The sequence below is a fragment of the Macaca mulatta genome, chromosome 11, assembly GCF_049350105.2.
Source record: "Macaca mulatta isolate MMU2019108-1 chromosome 11, T2T-MMU8v2.0, whole genome shotgun sequence".
NCBI lineage: Eukaryota > Metazoa > Chordata > Mammalia > Primates > Cercopithecidae > Macaca > Macaca mulatta.
Window position 1 is genome coordinate 101,614,390 of NC_133416.1, and position 21,517 is coordinate 101,635,906.

Genomic DNA, 21,517 nt, shown 5'->3' on the forward strand with positions numbered 1-21,517 from the left:
CCTCTCCCTGTGTCTGGGTGGCAGGCTTGTCTTGGCGAGTTCAGAGGGGACACAGCCTCCAAGGCCCTCCTCTGGTGCTGTTGACTGGAGTTCTTGGCTTGCTCAGCTGTGCCTCCCGCCAGGCCTCTCAGCATCCCTCGGCCACCGTGGGGCATGGGGTGGGCCGCAGAGGCAGGGGATGGGGCTACTCACTGCCATTAATAGGAGGAGGCAGGACAAGTCTCTCCAGCAGGGAGAATGAAGAACCACCACAGCTGTCTGCAAGGCAAGGGGGAAAGCCTGTCAGGAGAGATAGAACATCAGTCTTCACTGCAGACATAGGCCGTGCTAGACACCTATCTGCTTAAGGATGATAATGAAATTAATCCGGCCTGTAGTCACTTCCCGTCCAAATGATTTATTGGCCTCATACCCCAGTGTTGCTGCATGGTGGTAATAAATGACAAGCCTAGGACATGAGGGCTTAAAGGATTCTCCTTATGTTTAAAAAGCTAAGCCATAAGGCAAATAAACCAGAGAGCCTGAAGGAAACGGGAGGTCACTGGGCTCTGTGTTCTCTATGCCTGGACCATCTCAAAAGCTCCGTTTTTCAAAGCCTGCTTGGAGAAAATAATCCCCCCACCACCCTCAGCCACCTACATCTATACTTGATTAAGCAGCGCCTCCGCAGACTCAAAATTTGGGAGTAATTTGACAGGGCTGGGCTGAAGTTTGCTTTTACCCTTTCGTTAAAGAAAAAATTTTCTCTTGAGCACTAGCATTTCCCTCCAAAGAGACAAGATGCTAATTATCAGTCTTATTCATTTACTAAAGTACCCTAGTTTGAGTCACTGTATGTGCTTAAAAGCAAAAAAAAAAATTTTTTTTTCATTTAAAAATAGGGTCTAATTCGGAGTTTTAAGTGAATCAGACTCACCTCCCTCCAATTAGTCCAAATTAGTTAGGTTTTAAAGTTAATCTGTAGTGACAGCCAGTTCCTCCTACTATCTAAACAAAGTCCCTGCTGTTGGAGAGCCAGCCTGTTTCTTCCTTCCTTGTCTGTCCTTAGGGCAAACACAGTGTAGCTGGTCTCCTCTGAATGATTTACTCTCAGCACATTTGAAGAACAGGTTTCTAGAGGGGATCTGAGGGCACGACAAAAATATAGCATCTCATGGACTAGATGCAGCCCCCAGAGCCCCACATTGCTGGCAGGGCCCTGTCACCTACTGGCTGACACCCTTGGCAACCCCCAGCACCGTGGAATTGCTTTCCGTGACGATAACCATGGCAGCCAGTGCCTGGCACTGCTCACGCGTATTAGCTCAATTAATGTCCACAAAAACCCTGGGAGGCAGGTGCTTTCCTTACTCCCATTTTCCATCTGATGAACACAGAGGAGGGTGCATTTCTGCTCGTGTCATTCTGTCATGTGCAGACAAAGGGTTAAGCGTGTCTTTACACATGAAGCCAGAGGAGTCTTTCTCCCCTATAATTAAACCCTCGCAGCGCGCTTCCTTAACTGGATGTCATTCTGTGTGCGTTGACTATGAAGGGGACTGTGCTTTGCTCTGGTGCCAGCAGGGTCTGGGGCACGTGCACCTGCATGTTCAGGGAGTGGGGCATGCTCGTCCCCTGTGACCGTGGCAGGGTGGTTTCTCTGGGGTCCAGCCTTCTTTATCTCACTCGCACCCTGCTGTGACCTTTGGCTGGGCCGAGTTATTGCACCTGCACCCTGCTGTGGAGTAGTGGCGAGTGTGCAGGACAGGCATTGGGCAGGAAGTTTTCTCTAAAGATCATACTTCTAGTTCTGAGCTGCAAGGTTTTGAGAGGCAGAAGAGTTGTTTAACTGCTGTCGTTAACAGATGTGTACTAATGCAGAAGTGGTCACTGCTAACAAATTTGTAATTCAAAAGATATTTAAAACTCATAGGAATGTCCCAAAGGGTCTGTTAAGTAAGGTCAGCAATCCTTCTAGTCAAGTCCATCATCTGTGACACTAAAAGGGACTGCACAATCACTAAAGGTCTGCTGCAGTGTGAATGTCTTTAGATATTCAGTTAACACGTATAATGCTTCTCGTGTGCTGGGCACTATTCTAGGGCTTTGCCCAATAGCAGCTCTTTCCGTCTTCTTTACCGCTCCATGAGATGAATACTATCAGCCCCATTCTGAGGCCCAGGAAGGCTAAGAAACTTGGCCAGAGTCATAGAGCTCCTTCACTGATGCCTCAAGGCTGAAAGCAGATGAAATAAGCACTCTAGAGACTGGGGCTCTGCGCAGGGCCTGAGGGATACCTTCCCCAAATCCAGGCTTTCAGCCCATGCTCCTAACCTCCGAGGCAGCCTGGCTAGAGAGCTGGGCCTGATTGAGGAGAAATCCTGGTAGTTACATTCTCTGATGTCAAATTCATAAAGGGTAACTTCTCTTAAAATCCCAGGACAAATCTCATGTCTGTGAGTTTATCAAAATGCTTCCCTACTTCTACTTTAACCCTCTTTTTGGCCAGCAGTCCGTGAAGATGACAGTTACCTTCATCCAAAGGGAGGCCTCTCTCAGGCATCTGGGCTCTGACAACCCCAACCCAACCGGATCACTCTTGAGTCTTAAGTGTTCAGGGCTTCGCAATTTCCCACACATTCTTGGCGGCCCAACTCCCTCAGGAGGAAGACAGTCTCAGGGTTATCACTAATAGTCCGCAGAGGGAGCTGGCTAGTGGCCTGAAGGTTAATTTCAAGTAAACAAGAGAGAAGCAGGAGCCCTGTGGCATTTTCTCTGGTTTCCAGCATCCTGTAAGCCCTCCCCTGGGTGTCCAGAACCTTCTGTGTGATTTGACCAGCCTGTGGAGGACGTTCTGATGGCCCCTTCCAATGCACTGGTGAACCCCTGTGCTGAAGGACTCGGCAAGGTTATCCCTCAAGCCCTGAGAAACAAGATTTTGTTTTCATCAGTTTCCAGCCTTGGGGCGTCAGTGAGAAGAGCTGAGGGAGAAGACGATATTGACGGAGGGACAGCAATATTGGCATGTGGCTGCTGGGACACGATGTGGAATAGAATTCTGTTTTCACATAAGATTGTTTCAGCAGAAAAGGTGATTTCAGGAATGAGAGATTTCAGTCAGAGTTTCTGTGTGGTGATTTGATTATCATGTTTTTAGATTTTTTTTCTTTAAATTATCACAATATTCAGAACGTATTCATAATTTTTCATAAAATTTATAGCTACAATGCTAGCATTTCTCTTAGGCGAAGCCATATGAAATTGCCAATAGGTGACCATATTTGCCTACAAAAGTAGTAGTTTCATAAGGTTAAACATAAGTTCAACCTTACATTTCTAGAAAATCTCTTTTCATGGAATTCTAAGTTATGCCATAAACATGGTATCTTATAAAGAAATCTTACCTTCACTTGCAAATGGTTTGGAAGATATGTAGCTCCTGTTTATTTTAGAAATGACTTTAAGTTGTTGATATGGGTCTGTTTCTCCCTGAGTGATTACAACTCCTCACTCTAATGATGGGAAAGTCTACAGTCCATCTCTGACACTTCTAACGTGGGGTGGCCCCAATTCCCCTCCATTGATGATTGGAGGAGAATCGCCTGTTGTCACATCGAATCTTAGAACACTGTGAGACTAGAAGGAATTTAATTTGAAATTGCCATGCGTACCAGTTCTGCTCTGGGCTGGAAAAACAATCCTGCTGCAGATCCAGCTAGTGACATTAATCTTTCTTTGATTTAATTTGGTTTTCATCCCTAAAGTAGGGGCCCAGAGGATGCTCCCTGCCTCACAGGACTAGGGGACGATTAATGAGTCACTCTTAGAAGAGCATTTGGAGCTCCTCAGATGGAACAAACGGCATCATCTTTTTAACACTCTGCATTCCAGGGCACTTTTCAAAAAGGCATTTCTGTCCTTACCTCAGCAGCAGCTGACTTGTGCTAAAAAGAAAACGGAAACCTTTCCCCCACAAACATCTGTAAATAAACTATTTTTCTGTCTTTATAATCGTGTTAAAGTGTCACATGGGGGAAATGTTCCAGCTCTAGAGCAGCTGTGAAAGTTAGAAATGCACACACACACACAAACAACTCATCCACTAATAAAATGCTTCTACACTTGCTCTTGGGAGATAATTTCAGAGTAAAATTTCCTTGGTACAAGCTGTGTCTATGCTATCCTAATGCCTGAGCACAGCACCAGCAGCGGCCTGTTGCCAGCTCTTGAAGAGACATTTGAACTTTTGGCAGCGCTTCTTATCAGAAGGCCCATCCGTGGTGTTTGTGATTATAGAGTAAGGGTGCTCGCTTTTGGCAAAACAAAGTGTCTGACAGTAGTGAAGTATTGGCTCAACACACAATGGGAGACATTTGGGATTCATTCTTTGACAATTACCCAGAATGAATCACCAGCTTCCTTTTATAAAAGGATATTTATTGGCTTAGAAACAGAGCATATCCAGTTCTTCGTGGGGAGGAATTTTGTAACTATGTTCAAAGCTTCTCATAAACTCAGTGTCTGAGTATTGCTAAGGGGGTGCCTGCATAGAGCATTTGCTTTAATTGCATCAAATATGGAGGAGAATTGAAAAATCAGCCAGCAAACAATAGCTAAAGGGGAAAAGGAGAGGATGCTCGGTAGTAGAAGCAGAGTCGAAGAGCTCAGTAAGAGTTAAGAATCCCTGCTGGAGACACTTTGCAGAGGCCTGATGGCCCCAGCTGGCCCCTGTCTAGTGCTGCCCCCACCCCATCACCAAGATATCATGCACACCAGCAGTTGGAGGCCTCTGGACTAAACTTAGTGGCTGGCTGGACACAGCTGGCTGGACAGCTGTGATTGAGGGCCTCTTGAGGGCTGGCTCTTGCTCTGTGTTCCTCCCTATGGGTGCAACCTGAAGGAGATTAGGTTTTAATCCTTTGGTGCTTGCTAGGCGAGCTTGTACATTCTGATAACCAATGTGCATCAGGCCAGAAGAGAAATTCTAGGTTTCCACTCTTTCCAAATTGGGAAGGCCAGGTCCAAATTAATATTAGAATTGAGAACAGCTTTGGAGCTTCAGAGTGGAGGGAAAAGTCACTTAGCTGATAAGGTTCAGAAGTGACAGGGTCAGTCCTCCAGAATGAAGGGGATTTGTGGATCTCTGACCTGCCTCCTCCTTGCCACCCCTTTGTCTTATAATTTTGTGAATGAGCCCCTCCTCCCACAGAGCCAGGCCTGCCCCTAGCATCTTGGCATCTTTGTCCCCCTCTGCCTGAAGGGCACTTCCTTGCCTGGGGATTTGTGAGTGCCCATCAGGGTGTGGGGGAGGGGCACTGTAGAGCCACTTGACCCTGGTCTCCATGGTCCCAAAAGGTCTCAGGTGAGAACGCCTGACTTTAACTCCAAAAGAGGCAATATATACAGAGGACTTTCTTTGTCAAATGTATACATTTAAAATCTGTGGCAATTCTTATCAGTTCTATTGAAGCTTAATTTTTGAGACAGGGTCTTGTTCTGTTGCCCAGGCTGGAGTGCAGTGGCACAATCATGGCTCACTGTAGCCTTGATCTCCCAGGCTCAAGCCATCCTCCTGCCTTAGCTGGGACTACAGGCATGTGCCACAATGCTCAGCATTGTTTTGTTTGTTTTGGTGGGGAGAGATGGAGATCTGAGTTCCCCAGGCTGGTCTTGAACTCCTAGGATCAAGTATTCCTACTGCTTTGGCCTCCCAAAGTGCTGGGATTACAGTCATGAACCACTGTGTCCAGCCAAAATATAATTTATATTACCATAAAGTTCATTTGTTTAAAGTATACAATGCAGTGGTTTTAAGTATACTTATAGAATTGAGCAGCCATTGCCACAATCTAATTTGAGAACATTTTCATCGCTCCCGATGAAATCTTGAATTCATTAGCAGTCATTCCTTATTTCCCCCACCCCTACTTTAGCCAACTAGTAATCTACAATCTATCTATATAGATTTGCCCATTTTGGACATTTCATATATTCTTGTTTTTTGTTTTAGATTCGTGGGTACATGTGCAGGTTTGCTACAAGGGTATGTTGCATGATGCTGAGATGTGGGCTTCTATTGATCCCATCACCCAGACAGTGAACATAGTACCCAAGAGGAAGTCTTCCAGCCCTTGCCTCTACCCCCTTCCCACTTTTAGAGTCCCTCGTGTCTATTGCTCCCATCTTTATAGACATTTCATATAAACAGGGCCATACATATGTGGTCTTTTGTGACTGGCTTCTTAGCATGTTTTTGTAGTTCATCCATGCTGCAGCATGTATCGGTAATTCTTTTATTGTATGCCAGTTTTTGGTAGTATACTGATACTACATGAACTAATACATAGTAATAAAGAATGAACTACTTGTAGTTGCAACAGGAATAAATGTCATAGACCTTATATTGACCCTCAAAATCTAGACACAGTACATACCGTATGATTCTATTTATGTGATATCCAAGAACAGGCGAAATTCATAAATGGTGATGGAAGACAGAAAAGTAATTACCTCTGGATGAAGATGGGGTGGTCACTGTCTCGGAAGGGACAATGGGAGCACTTTTCAGGACCTTGCAATATTTTATATCTTGATAAAGGCAGTGGTTATGTCAGTATATATTTAATGTGAAAAGCCATCAAGCTGCACACTTAATATTAGCAAAAGTTAAGCATGTCCCACGTTATGCTTAAATTTCAAAGCTTTTATTAAAAAGTATATGCAAATTTTGTGATTTTACAAGCTTTTGAAAAAATGTCACAGGTTGAATATCCCTTATCCAAAATGCTTGGAACCAAAAGTATTTCAGATTTTGGAATTTGCTTGGATTTTAGAATATTTGCATATACATAATGAAGTATTTTGGTGACAGGACCCACGTTTAAACACAGAATTTATTAATGTTTCGTAAATACCTTATACACAGAGCCTGAAGGTAATTTTATATAATTTGTGCACAAATCAAAGTTTTTATAGGGTTTTGACTGTGACATGTTATCATGAGATGAGGTGTGGAATTTTCCACTTGTGGCACCATGTCAGCACCCAGAAAGTTTCAGATTTTGGAACATTTTGAATTTTCAGATTCGGGATGCTCCACCTGTATATACCTATAGAAAAATAAATAAATTATAAGCATACTGCTGGATGAATTATCACCAAGTGAGCACGTCCTGAAACTACCACCCATGTCAAAAAATAGAAGCCCTCTTCTGGCCTTTCCTAATCACTGCCACTGCTCTCGTCTCCAAATATCTAACATGATAGTTTTGACCGTTTGGGTTTTTTTTTTTGTTTTCAAGCTCTATGTAAATGGAATCATTCAGTATACTTTCTTTTCTGTCGAGCTGCTTCTGCTCAACATTATGATGGTAACCATGTGGCGTGTAACAGTAGTTTGCTCATTTTCATTGCTTTATAATCTGTTGTATGAATATGCTCCCAATTATTCTAATGATGGATGTTTGAGTTGTTTCCAGTCTGGGACAATTACAAATAGCTCCCTATCAGGATTTATACTTATTTCTGTGGACTAAAGACCTACATGTGAAACGGCTCTGTCATAGGGTAGACACCAACTTTATATACCACAATTTCTGAAAACCTGTTTCAGCATTTCTTAATAGAGTAGTGTCATAGTTAGGGCTGCTTTAACAGAATACCATTGACTGAGTGGCTTAAACATTTCTTTCTTAATAGTTCCAGAGACTGGAAGTTCACAGTCAGGGCAAAGTACTAGTAGCTCGGTGAGGACCCTCCTCCTGGTTTGCTGAGAGCCATCGTCTTGTATCCTTGTGTGGTGGAAAGCAGAGGGGACCAGCAAGCTCTGCTGTCTCTTCCTTTTCCTCCTCTGTTTAGAGATAAGGTCTCACTCTGTCGCCCAGGCTGGAGTAGAGTGGCACAGTCAGGGCTCACTGCAGCCTTGAGTTTCTGGGCTCAAGTGATTCTCCGCCCAAGCCTCCCAGGTAGCTGGGACTACAGGTGTGCACCAATGCGCCCAGCTAATTTTTAAATATGTTTTTGTAGAGAGGGGTCTCTGTATGTTGCCCAGGCTGGTCTCAGAACTCCTGAGAGTGATCCTCCTCTTCTTCCTTCCAAAGTGCCGGGATCGCAGGAGTGGGGCACCACGCCCGGCCCTGGTGTCTCTTCTTATAAGGGCACTATTCCCATCATGAGGGCTCCAACCTCATGACCTAGCCTCCCAAAAGCCCTGCCTCCTAATACCATCACACTGGGATTAGGATTTCAACATAGGAATCTGGAGGAGACACAAACATTCAGTCCACAGCAAGTAACAATTTTTTAACCTCAAAAAATGAAACTGGCCTAGGTCTTTCCTGGCCTCTGAGAATTGGGGGGAATGTCCTAACAAAGTTCAGTCTTCCCCTCTTCCAGGGCTTGCCCACCTTCCATCTGTCCCACAGAGTCCTGGCCTCCACCTTCTGCGTACTACCCTACTGCCTCCCATGGCCTCATCAGCCTCCTCCACAGGACCATGAGCCCCTTGAGGACAGAGAGACTGTCTTGCTTGTCATTTAGTCCCAGCCTCCAGCGCAGTGCCCAGAACTTAGTAATTCTTGATAAATATTTGATTTAATAAGTGAGAGCATGTAAGATCCATCCAGCCATCTAATTCCTGGGTGAAGTTGAGAAATCCATTAAATTTTGAAAACTCATATATCTTTTATCTTTGGTTTCAGATATCAAATGGATCCACTATAAAAGTCTTTAAGAAGATAGCAAATTTTACTTCAGGTAACCAATATAATATTGTAACATTTTGTTCTCACCCAGCTTCATAAAGTATTGCTTTTTGTCTCTCTCAGCTGTATTGTCACAAAGGTGAGATTGAGTTGTTACTATGTAATTCTCTGAAAGCTGAGAAAAGCCATTTCGATCTCTTTCCAGTCCTAAGAATGTGATCCCTGCAAGAAGGAAAGGAAACTATAAATGGTGGTTGGCCTGGACTGCCCAGCACTGAGGAAATGGCTGCCTCTTTATAGCCCTAAGCTCAGGGCAGAATCTCATAGCTTTTTTCCAACTCTTTAGAAGGATGGGGGCTAACAGAGGAGATCCCCCTGGCAAACTGAGAGGGAAGAGTACAGATAATCATCACACAGCCCCACAGCAAGCGCTGAACCAACAAGATAATCCACTTAGAAGGTCCAAGTCTCCTGTGATAGCACTTGCGAAATTCCCAGAAATTGGAGAGAGACAAACTAAAGGGGGAACTTTTATGGGAAAGTCAATAGGCTGGTCTCTAAAGTGATTTTCTGCTTCCCTGATAGCCCTGGGGCAGGAAATTCCTGTTCCAGGTTTGTCTCCAGAGAAATTATACCCCAGTCAAGACAATCAGCTCTCAGCCCTTGGAAAGGTTCTGAGCTCCTACCAAACAGGCTCCTTTCACACAGCCAGAGGTAGGGCTTCCTGACTCCTGGATTCACTATTAGAAGGAGCAGGGAGCATCTGGTCAGTGCAAACAGGGAATGTGGGGCTCCTGATTATACAGACAGGATGATTGGGTAGGACTCCTTTGGGGAAACCCACCTTCCATCACTACATGGGGCTGTGGTGAAGCCGTCTTGCAGTGTTGCTATCATTCCAGCTTAAGGGGGATGGTGTCTTTGTGTTGAAAAGTGGAAGAGCTGTGGTTTTAGGTTTCAAAGATTGGGCCTTTTGAAGAGCCTGTTATTTGGGGATTGAATAGTAGAATCTTAGGTTTGGATCTCTTCGTGGGCCCTCCCGTCAGTCAGCACTGCTGCTAGTTCCCGTTCATTGCAACTGAGAGCCACCATCTTATCATCCTGCTAATACTCTGAACCTCCTGTACCTCTGTCCTATCATCAGCCCCTCTGTCAAAATCCCAACCCTGGATGAACCCAACGATTATCTTTTCCTGACCCTATAGCTAGGGAGCCACGGAAGAAAGGCACATAATGGCACACTGGGGGTCACTATAAGTTCACGGTGCCCAACTTGACCAGGGCCCTCCACACAGCCTGCTCTCATTGGGTTTCTCTGGGCAGCTCATCTCTGTGTTGTCCATAATGTCTGCCTTCTCTCCTCAAAGCTTTGACCTACACAGCTCTCCTCTCAGCAGATGACTTCACCCTGCACTCTTTACAGAGAAAACAAATCAGAAGTCCCTCAACAGCCAATACCAAACCTACCAACCTTACCTGCACCTGCCTTCTTCCTTGATGCTCATGGGCTGACCTTCTTCCATTCAAGGCCAGTCTCTCACCTGTACTTTGGGTTCCATCATCCTTTCCAACCTTCTCTATCCTTATACTACCAGTAATCTCTTTTCTCACCTGTACTTTCTTTCCCTCTCCATCTACTCCCCATTTTCCATTAGCATTTCAAGATGTGCTAGTCTCTCTCATCTTTAAGACAATGTCTCGCTATTGCCCAGGCTGGAGTGCAGTGGTGCAATCATGGCTCACTGAAGTCTCAACTTCCTGGGCTCAAATGATCCTCCCATCTCAGCCTCCTAAGTAGCTGGGATTACAGGAGTGTGCTACCATGGTCAGATAATTTTAAAATTTTTTTGTAGAAGGCCGGGCGTGGTGGCTCACGCCTGTAATCCCAGCACTTTGGGAGGCCGAGACGGGCGGATCACGAGGTCAAGAGATTGAGACCATCCTGGCTAACACGGTGAAACCCCGTCTCTACTAAAAATACAAAAAATTAGCCGGGTGCGGTGGTGGGCGCCTGTAGTCCCAGCTACACGGGAGGCTGAGGCAGGAGAATGACATGAACCCGGGAGGTGGAGCTTGCAGTGAGCCAAGACTGTGCCACTGCACTCCAGCCTGGGCAACAGAGCAAGACTCCGTCTCCAAAAAAAAAAAATTTTTTTTTTGTAGAAATGAGGTCTCGCTATATTGTCCAGGCTGGTCTTGAAATCCTGGGCTCAGGCGGTCCTCCTGCCTTGGCTTCCCAAAGTGCTGGGATTACAGATGTGAGCCACTGAGCCTCTCTCAACTTTAAAACAAACCAAATGCTTTACTTCCACTCTTCCCTCCATTTACCACTCCCTTACCCTTTACAGCCACATTTCCTCACTCTGCACTACTCTCGGCTTGCTCTGTGAACACCACCTCATTGTCCTTTGAGATCCTAGAAAGGGTCAGCTCCTTCCTACCTTTGGGCCTTCCTGCAATTTGCCTAGCTGACTCTATCTCTTCATTAGATTCAGCTCAAACATCCCTTCCTCAAAAACTCCTGGACTAGATTTAGTCTCTTGTTAGATAATTTCCTAGCATATAATTCTCCTTCATAACCTTTATCACAATTATAATTGTGTACCTAGAAGTTTGATGTCTCTCATTGGCTAGAATGCAAATTTCATCAGGGTGGGAACTAGGTCTTATTCCTTGCTATATGCCCAGTAGTCCCTGGCACATAGGAGGTGCTCTAGGTACATTTGTTAAATGAATGAGGCTTGAGTCTTTCCTACAGCAAGAGATCAGAGATCACTAGGGAATCTACTTCCCCCTCCAATCCCTAGCCCGTCCCATCTTCACGCTATTCTTAAGATCTTAAGATGCAGCAGAGGGAAAAATGTAGCTCAAGTCAAAAAGCTCAAGTAACTTCAGTATATAGCACAAATGGGGCTTTTTATGAGAAGACCAATTAGCCTATGGTTGACTTTTTTTTAATGGACTGCTTTCTCCCCCTCTTTCTCTGGCGTTCAGATGTGGAATACTCAGATGACCACTGCCATTTGGTGAGTTCAGGCTTTCTTGTGCTCACCGCTGAATTGCATGCCTTCTGTAGCATGGCTGGTCTCCTTGGGTAACGCTTCTGCTGTCTTCCCTTCAGATTTTACCAGATTCGGAAGCATTCCAAGATGTGCAAGGAAAGAGACATCGAGGGAAGCACAAGTTCAAAGTAAAAGAAATGTATCTGACAAAGCTGCTGTCGACCAAGGTACACTTACTGTTCTGGGAGCACTTGATGGCTACCTAGGGGGTGTATGATATGTTTGACTTAATTTCCACTGAAGTGTGAAAATGTTACAAATCCCTTGTGCCTTCTAGCAAAGCAAAATGAAAGTTTAAATTGTAAACACTTCCTACCCCGTTCTTCTTTTTATACACTACAAAGATAATAGCACTTTACAAATTTGTGCTGTAGTATCTTCAGTCAGAGATTTAATATTGTTCCCAGTATCTTTCCCTACCATTTCATTATTATTGTTATTTTTTAGGTTGACAGCATAATTATTCCTTTTTGTTTACTTGTTATTATAGATGTGCAATAAAACTCCCTTTTTGAATTGCAAATAAAATGAAGAGGATGGGAAGGGTCAATGGCTATAAACCTACTAAATCTTACTGATTTTTGTTTTTCATTTTAAAATTAAGAATTCTGCTCACACATAAAAGTGTCAGATGTGAAAGCCGGTGGAATACCAAACTGGGAGCAAATTTTACTTTATCTGGCTTTTAGTGGAATTAACAGAAGTCTGTGGTGATCTTTTTTTTCTCCCCCTCTGGAATGATGAGCACTATAAATGCTATTATCTACACTTGGCCCCAGTAACTTGATGGGCATGCTTCTTCAGATTATAACAAAGAATCTGCTTAGAGCTTAGGAGATTTGTTTAGTGGGCAGAGGACAGTCCAAGCCTCTTGATTTTCTCAGCTGTCCCATAGAGCTCAGCGTATTTGGCTTTTGTAAAATACTCAAATGCTTTGGAAAGTACACAATAAAACCTTATGATAGAAATATATGCAACAGGAAAAATTCTGGGAACAGAGCAGCATCACTTGAGCTTTTCCAGGCTGAACATAATAAAAGCCAAATATCCGTGGCTTCCTGGTTTATGTAAACAGCCCTACAACTGACATTTCAACTGCTAGAGATTTCTGAGATATCCTCCCAGTTGACTAAACAATGTTGTTATCAGCAAGAAGCTTATGAACCAAATCTAAACCTGGGCATGGATTTTCAGGACTTTTGTCCCATACTGTGAGCACTGGCCTCATTTGACAATTTTACATTTTTCTCTTCAGTTTGTTTTTCCCTGTTTTGCACATTATTTTCCCTGAATTTGGATTAGATTTTGCTATTACATTTTCCAAACCACTACCACAGTTTTTAATCTCCCAAATCTGATGTTGTCTGTCTTTCAGGTGGCAATTCATTCTGTGCTTGAAAAACTTTTTAGAAGCATTTGGAGTTTACCCAACAGCAGAGCTCCATTTGCTATAAAATACTTTTTTGACTTTTTGGACGCCCAGGCTGAAAACAAAAAAATCACAGATCCTGACGTCGTACATATTTGGAAAACAAACAGGTGGGAATGTAGGTGATTATTGCCTGTTTTCAAGAATCTGGGACAGAATATTAACTAAAAAAAAGACACAGATAGTTACAGAAGGATTCATTTATCTCTATATCAGAATCTTTGGGCTTGGTAAGCTATCATGTAAGTTTCTTATTCTGTTACTATTTTTAAACAATAAAGGAAACTATTCCTATGCCAAGAATCCTATTCTTGAAGATAAACTGTTATCTTTGGTGCATGATAAAGACTTTGTCTCGAATGTTAAGTTGACCAGCAAAGAATGAGAAATTAATATTTGTGATTTTATATCATTTTTGCATTAGAGAAAATGTTATGATAAACCATTTTTAGTTCCTAATCAGTTACTGTGCAGTCCCAAACTGTCTATGCTCATTCTGTACAGATTTTTATTTTATCAAGTGTAGTACTCAGATACTATGGTAATTAGCCAAAAGTCTGTGTTTTGTTTTGTATTTTAATATTTTACCTTAAGCACAGGCAAGGTATCCAAATTTTGCCTCCTCAGTAAAGAAATGTAGCTCATGATCTCTCTTTGAAATGCTGTGTGCATGGGCCGGATAAGACTCAGTTATGAAGAAGTAGAACTTCTCAGTGCAAGCCCAAGGCTTTCCAGGCACTGAAGGCAGCCAGGTCACTTTAAATGAGTATCAAAAGCTGAAGTTTCAGAGTTCTAGGTCTAATCTCCCATTTAATCCAGATCTATCCCAATTCTCTACACTGGCTTGCTCCCTTCTCTTCCTGTGTTCTAGCGTCTTTTTTTGAGACAGGGTCTCCCTCTTGTCGCCCAGGCTGGAGTGCAGTGGTGGAATCTCGGTTCACTGCAACCTCTGCCTACTGGGCTCAAGTAATTCTCCCACTTCAGCTTCCCAAGTAGCTGGAATTCGAGCATGCCACTGCACTCAGCTAATTTTTAAAACTTTTTGTGAGATGAGGTCTCACTACATTGCCCAAGCTGGTCTCAAACTCCTGGACTCAAGCCATACTCCTGCTTCAGCCTCCCAAAGTAGTGAGATTACAGGTGTGAGCAACTGCCCCTAGCCTGTTCTAGCCTCTTATCTGTAGTCCCTGCCACTCCCAACCACTCCCACATCAAGCCTGGGAGCTGAGGACCACCATTCCACCTTGAAGATTGTGGCATCTGAGCAGGGCAGCAGCCAGGACAGTAAAGCTATTGGGAGACCCAGCAGCATATGGTGGAGATAATGAGCTGAGCCAGAGTTGAAAAGGAGATAATGGAAGGACTTTGAACCAGTCCCAAGTTCATGTTCGGGTATTTGAGTACCTACTATGGGCCAAGCAGTTAGGTGCTGGAGATACAGTAACAAAACAGATGAAAGTCCAGGTCCCATTCTAATAGCTGGGGACAGACACTAAATGCAGTATGTAAACAGTAGTACATTAGCAGATGATGAGTGCAGTGGAGAAAGTAGGAAAGGAGGCTAGTATGTGTCAGGACTAGGTGATCCGAGAAGGCCTCACAGAGATGGTGACACTTGAGCCAAGTCTTGAAAGAGGAGAGGGCATAAACTATGAGACTACCTGAGGCAAGAAAGTTTCAGGCAGACAGATGCCAAGAGCACAAGTTGTGAGGCACATGCTTGCTTGACCCGTATGAAGAACAGCAAGGAGTATAGGAGAGTTGGAATGAGTGCGGTGAGGAGCAGTGGGATAGGAGGGCAGAGGGGCCAGGTCGTGCAGGGTGTTATCCAGAGGGAGATGGACAGCCTCAGAGGGTTGGAGCAGAGGAGAGACATAGCCTGATTCTTTGTTGAGAGGACTGCTGATAGACGAGAACAAACTGTCAGGAGACGGGAAATAATCCAGGTGAGAGAGATTTTATATATATAATCAAGAGCTATCTGGAGAAAATTCTTGTCCATGGCCATTTTCAAACTTACCCTCCTCTATCCTCCTTTTCAGTAGCTCTGGCAGTTAACCCTTTCTTGTTCTTTCCAAGTGAGCTTCTGTCTGTCATTTGGTATGTTTGCCTAAGCAGAGTTGTATACTTCAATAACAAGGACAAAAACACTCGTTTACAAACTGTGATAAACAGACCATTGGCTTCATGAATGGCCCTATTTCATGAATGGCCCTATTTGAAAAGAGATTATTCTCTCTTTGAACAGCCTTCCTCTTCGCTTCTGGGTAAACATCCTGAAGAACCCTCAGTTTGTCTTTGACATTAAGAAGACGCCACACATAGACGGCTGTTTGTCAGTGATTGCCCAGGCATTCATGGATGCATTTTCTCTCACAGAGCAGCAACTAGGGAAGGTAAGGCCCAGCTTGAGTATTTCCTGTGAGTCTTATGAGTTTGACACACTTGTCTTTCTGATAAGCACTCAAATAACAAACAATTGGTCTAAACTACACCAGCTAAAAAGAAATAGCAAGGGCCACTGTAAATTTGCTGTTCTTTAAAATCTGTCTCATTATTTTTAATCTAATTTTTTAAAAGGGAAAAACAAAATAATTAGCCCCACCTGACTGCAGAATTCTGCCTGTGAAAAACTTTATCACAAAGTATGCATTTTGTTTCCTAGAAAAACATTCTATGGACACTGATAAACTGTTAACCCAAAATATGCAACTATTGAAATTTGCCTAAATAAATTCTATTTGAATATACATAAAATGCCTATTTGAATGTAACACATTGCTTATGGGACAGAAAATCTTGCCTGAGATTTCTAACAATACCAGTTTGTCTGTTTCTAATCAAAGCATGAGTACTGTTTTCCTATGGTTTTCTTTGCTGATCAAAAGTCCCAAGAACGCAAAGAAAGATAAAAATACAGAGCAGACTTTGAAAGAGATGTTTTGGTCTTATTTGAGCGCTCCAAAATATACGAAACTGAGCAATATCTGTGCCTAATGGATCTTTGAACACTGAGGAGGAGCTCTTGGGTGGGACTTTAAGAGTACCTGGAATGAATGGAGACTGATGTTCCGTAGGTGCCTCAGACTCCCAGTCATAATCTAAACGCTTTATCATCAGTATTTCTGCAAAACAAACCTGTTTTTACTTTTGTCTTCCCTAGCATTGCCTAGTCTCTCAAGGTAGAATCCTCAACGTTATCTTTGATTCACTCCTCTTCCAACCTCTATCCCCAAACTATTGGTTACCACTCACTTCTGTCTCAAATGTCTGTCCCTACCTCCTCCTTACTTAGCCTTATCACTTAGCCTTATCCCTTCATCCCATCCCTACTGGGATAATAATTGCTTCCTAATTGGGGTCCTTGCCCCTGCTGTCTACCTATCCCCTAAACTTTTCCTTTTCACTCTCTCTCAGGTAATCTTTCTAAAACATAAATCTGATGTTGTCAGTCTGCTTCTTAAAAATTGCAAATATTTCCCATTACCACCCACCAGCTAAAGTCTTCACAGTGCAACATAGTGCTTCCTGATGGCCTTCAGCCCTCTTTGCTGGCCTCGTTATTTTCTTGCACACTCCACATACCCACTGTGCTACAGCTTTTACTTTTCCCAAGTTCGCACCATGAACTTGTTCTCACACCCCTTTGCTCATCTTTCCTGTCTTACAATCTGTCTAGTAAAATCCTCCCCATTCATTCATCATAAACATTTTATTCATTCAACAAACATAATTTCCTAATGAGGACCAGAAACTGTAGGAGACTCAGATCAGTCTAAATACGCCTACTTTGTGAACTTCCCCAATGTATTTCCTACAGTACTTTCTTCATTTGACTAACAAAGTTCATCTTAGCTTGCAGCACACTGAAAGGCACTTAAATGTTTATTCACACTAAAAACATTTATGAATTATGTTCTTGACACATTTCACTTAATCCTCACAAGTACCAAATAAGGTAGTTATTATTACCCTCATTTTATAGATGAGAAAATTGATGTTCTGGGAGGTTACAAGTCTTGCCTGAAACCACACAAAGTAGCAAATTATGATTCCTGATTTATCCAACTCTTTTTGTCAACTCCTGCAGCTAATTATTTGTATCATAGTAAGCACTTCGTAAATCTGTCTTTGCAACTAGATTGTAAGCTTCTCAAGGGCAGTCACTGGTCTTCATCATTGTACTCTCAATGCCTGCTCCAGTGCTTGCTTAATAATGTTTACTGAATGAATGAATGATAGCATGATTTCTGGGTTCCACTTAAATTTGACAAATGAGAAAATCTCAGTAATATCTGTCTCTAGGCATCCTTCAGAATGATTCATCAAGCCATTGATTCAGCCTCATGGGCTGGGACATTAGCCCTATCGTTAACTTACCTATCTTTCCTGAGTAGAATTTTTTAAAGTTTTGTGAAAAATAATGACTTTTAAAAATAAAATCATATTTAATTTTTAAATATCACTGTTATAATTATGTAGAAACATTCAAACTGCCAGGGAACCTTTGCAAAATCACACATCAGAGCCACCAATACTAATGACCATGTGTTCCCTTGAAGAAACTGGAAGATCTTTATAATCTAATGAAATAAAAGGGACAAGCTGGAAAATCTGCCACTGCCAATTACTTACCAGTTTCATGGTTATATAAAGGGCTCAATCAGACCTACAATCAAGTCTTTTATAAATGCCAAATTCACTGGTGGGTGAGGATGAGAGCAAATGTTTTAATTCAGGCTTTTTACAACCATTAGTAATGAACTATGATTGAAATAAGTTCCATTGTTACAGTAACTCAAAATCATGCAAAAATAATAATTTTAGTTCTTTTATGAGAGGAAGGCAGAATATATTAGCATTTAATCTGCCTGAAAATAACAGTGACTCACCAGAACTATCTAGATAGCAGTCAGTCATTCAGTCAACAACATTTAAGGCCTATTGCATGAAGCCTTCTAGCAAGAGGTAAAACTGGTGGTGGGGGTTCAGCTACATTGGTGTATTATAAATTCCTCCCCCACCTTTTTTTTTTTTTTTTTTTTTTTTTTACTGTTTTGGTGATGGTTGCTTTTTTTTTTTTTCTTCCCCAGGAAGCACCAACTAATAAGCTTCTCTATGCCAAGGATATCCCAACCTACAAAGAAGAAGTAAAATCTTATTACAAAGCAATCAGGGATTTGCCTCCATTGTCATCCTCAGAAATGGAAGAATTTTTAACTCAGGAATCTAAGGTATCATTAGAAAGCAGAAATAAGCTTATATTTGGTTACTTTAAGTCATTTCAGAATCTCTCAACAAGTCTTTCTTTTAGAAACACGAAAATGAATTTAATGAAGAAGTGGCCTTGACAGAAATTTACAAATACATCGTAAAATATTTTGATGAGGTAAGATTTTAAATAACATTGTTTTTAACCTATGAATCAGGCACAAGGATGTGGTTATAGCATTCTATCAGTTTCAGAACAGCTCTGGCATCCCAAAAGGCCAGAAAGGGAAGCCAGGAAGCCTGTCTGAGATGGGGGATCCTGGCACTGAGCCAGACCCTGCACATGGCTGCTCCTCTTACAGTTTTATCATGCTGCCCACATTTGGACCAGCCTGAATGTACATTTGAGTTCATGGGGCCTACAGTCACACTGACTCAAGTTAACTTTGATGAGTAAGTAGTGGCCCTATCAAATGGGGTCAGCTTATGCTTGATTGTAATTTGCTAAAAATGAAAGCTAAGCTTGTTAAATTGCCTAGATTCTGTATTCAATCGTTATATGAAATTATGACATATTTCTAACTTAAGCAACTATTTCAATAAACCATTCTCCTTTATGATTAATTCTCCTTAATCTGGGTTTTTTTCTTTGGAAATTCACACAGACACATTCATCAGATGCTTTGTTTCCAAACAAATGTTAACTCCCCCTTCCCTGATTCCCCCCCAATCAGTCATGCTGGGACAGGCTATCCATGTCAATGGTGAGAATAGCTCACCAATTCCATTTGCTACTTGAAGATGAAGTGAAGCTCTAAGGTAGGGTAGAGGCAATGAGTTCTTAAACATGATAAGCATCCCTCGTTCCAGGGGTCAGGGGAGAGAAGGGAAGCACTGGGGAAGGGAGGGGAAGAGGAGGGACTACACTGCCCAGATGGGAGGGAAGGGAAGGATCTGTCTCTGACCAGGATGTCCTTGCCTGCTGCATTTAAGGAGAAATACTTGCCTGCATGTTGGCTGCCCAGGAATGCTTGCTGTGCTTGGAATGGCTGTGACATAATGCATAAAGCAGGGCCTTGGAAGCCTGGCCCCATATTTGTAAGCAAATAGTTGGTATTTCTTGCGAGCTTCTATTTTAAGCCAAGGTATTGTTGATCCTGTGATAAGGACTTAGCAAAACAACTTGCAAAGTGAGTATGTAAATGATGGAAGAAAATGTTGGCATCTGTTTCATACAGATTTTACCACTCATAGCATCAGGTATGCAAAAAACAGAATTGTAATGCTAAAACCACAATATCTAAAATAACTGTTCTAATTGTCAACAGATTCTAAATAAACTAGAAAGAGAACGAGGGCTGGAAGAAGCTCAGAAACAACTCTTGCATGTAAAAGTCTTATTTGATGAAAAGAAGAAATGCAAGTGGATGTAAGCACTCTGGGGCCTGGCTTAATCTGGCAAAGTTCTTCAGACGACTTGGGAGCAAAATGGCTGCTTGAGCTACTCTGTGTCGTTAATTTCTTGTTTGCACATAGGTTCCACTTTGAGCACTGTCTTTTTAAGAGACCAAGGCACATGCACAGCTTTAAAAAAGCATACCAACCATTGTGCCTGTGTGTCTACTGTGGGAACCCTTCTGTAAATAGAGTTGAAGTGGTTGTTGCAAACAGTCTCCTTGTTTACAGAGAATACAGGGCCAGTAAGCGAATGTCAGTATTGTAACTACAGTCTCCACTTAAGCACAATGGTATAAGTGGTTTTGTTTGAAAACTACAGCTATGTAGCACTTGTGCTACACTGTACCTCTGTATTGTAAAGGGATACTGCCAGTGCTCAAAACAAAATGTGAAATGAGTCATTTGGAAACAAGGTGGGGGTGTTAGGGCAACCTCGAGGATTTGCAGCATTGAAACTTTCCCCAGTAGTTCTTGGAAAAGCCGACCGCAGAATTTGGTAGTGTACACTTAGCATTTGTGAGTGTGTGTGTGTGTTTAAACCAAAAACTAACAGTGTTGCAACATTGTTGAAAGGGCTCGTGTTTTTCAGTGGTCATCAACTGCACTCCATCAAACTCACCTCCATTTCACCAAGGAGCTCTAAAGTAAGGAGAGTGGGCTTTATTAAATGAACAGCATTTTAACCAGATACTTTGTCTTAATGTATGTTCCTTTTTTTCCCACCTATTTTTTCATACTAAATGTATTTGATAGTGGACATGTTGAATATTTACAAAAAAATCAATTCATTTCTGTTTCAAAACCTTTGATCAGAACGATCTGTGGAAGAGTAACTCCATTTCTATATGAGTGTCTCCTTGCTTTAGATTTCTGGTGAACCCTGTGGTTATGAATACTTGTGTGTGATTTTAAAAAAAAGATACATTTTACATTTCATCGAATTGCTGTTCACACTGGAGTATTATATATAAATAGATATATTTGAGGCCCAAGGCCTGAAAAGTATTAGTATACAACTTGGTATCTTAGTCTTACTATGTACTTTTTGAAAGTATTCCTCGCAGGAGAAAGAATTTAAAATACCCATTTTATTCATGCCTTTCTTTTTAAAAAATTCTCTATCCAGTTATACTGTAGTCTTTTTAGTGCTGATTTTTTATTCCTGAATTTTTGCTGCTCATGACCAGTTTTAATACCACTGTGTTTTCCTTCTATTAAACCAGAAGAAGTAAACAGCATAATTGGCAACTCTTTTCTTGTGGCAGGCACCTTTTACCCTTGGTGCTCCAAATCCCCCATCTAGGAAAGAAATTTTTTCAAGTCAAATAACATTGATCACATATTCCTTGAAATCATTTACCAACACTGTATGGAGCATTAGGATTTAAATATGAATTTGTCTTAGATAAAGGCAATTCCTTTTTGCTCCTGAATTATCTGGAAAAGCATGAGAGAGGTGACACCTCAACAAACTGATCAGAGAAAATAAGCAGTTACTACCCTGATAGGCACCTTCCCAATCTTGTTGCTTTTGACCATTGTCTGTCCAACGGACACACCTCAAACAAAACTACCAAATAGGTTATATATCAGAATAAAGGTGAGAGGTCTGGTCCCCATCTAAGGCTGCTACAGTCTTCAAAGAGGCGAAGGAGTTCATAAGAGAACAACAGTAG

General features: G+C 42.2%; 2 protein-coding genes across 4 annotated transcripts in view; one reads left to right on the forward strand and one right to left on the reverse strand.

Moving 5' to 3' along the window:
* The window catches only part of PLXNC1 (plexin C1), a 156,962-nt gene extending 136,973 nt beyond the window's left edge, over positions 1-19,989 (forward strand). The window contains 8 exon segments of the mRNA NM_001261691.1: positions 8,679-8,733; positions 11,676-11,707; positions 11,803-11,910; positions 13,119-13,282; positions 15,421-15,568; positions 18,266-18,406; positions 18,487-18,561; positions 19,712-19,989. Coding sequence (NP_001248620.1) covers positions 8,679-8,733; positions 11,676-11,707; positions 11,803-11,910; positions 13,119-13,282; positions 15,421-15,568; positions 18,266-18,406; positions 18,487-18,561; positions 19,712-19,816 — 828 coding nt within the window. The 3' untranslated portion in view covers positions 19,817-19,989.
* CEP83 (centrosomal protein 83) overlaps positions 1-21,517 on the reverse strand; it is a 171,455-nt gene that overhangs the window by 994 nt on the left and 148,944 nt on the right. Inside the window, exon 17 of one of the 3 annotated variants that reach the window (XR_013401261.1) lies at positions 193-258. The gene's annotated coding sequence lies outside the window, so the exon portion shown is untranslated. Of the gene's footprint in view, positions 1-133; positions 259-21,517 lie in introns of those variants that run through there. The other 2 variants (XM_077954768.1, XM_077954769.1) reach the window with 2 other exon arrangements.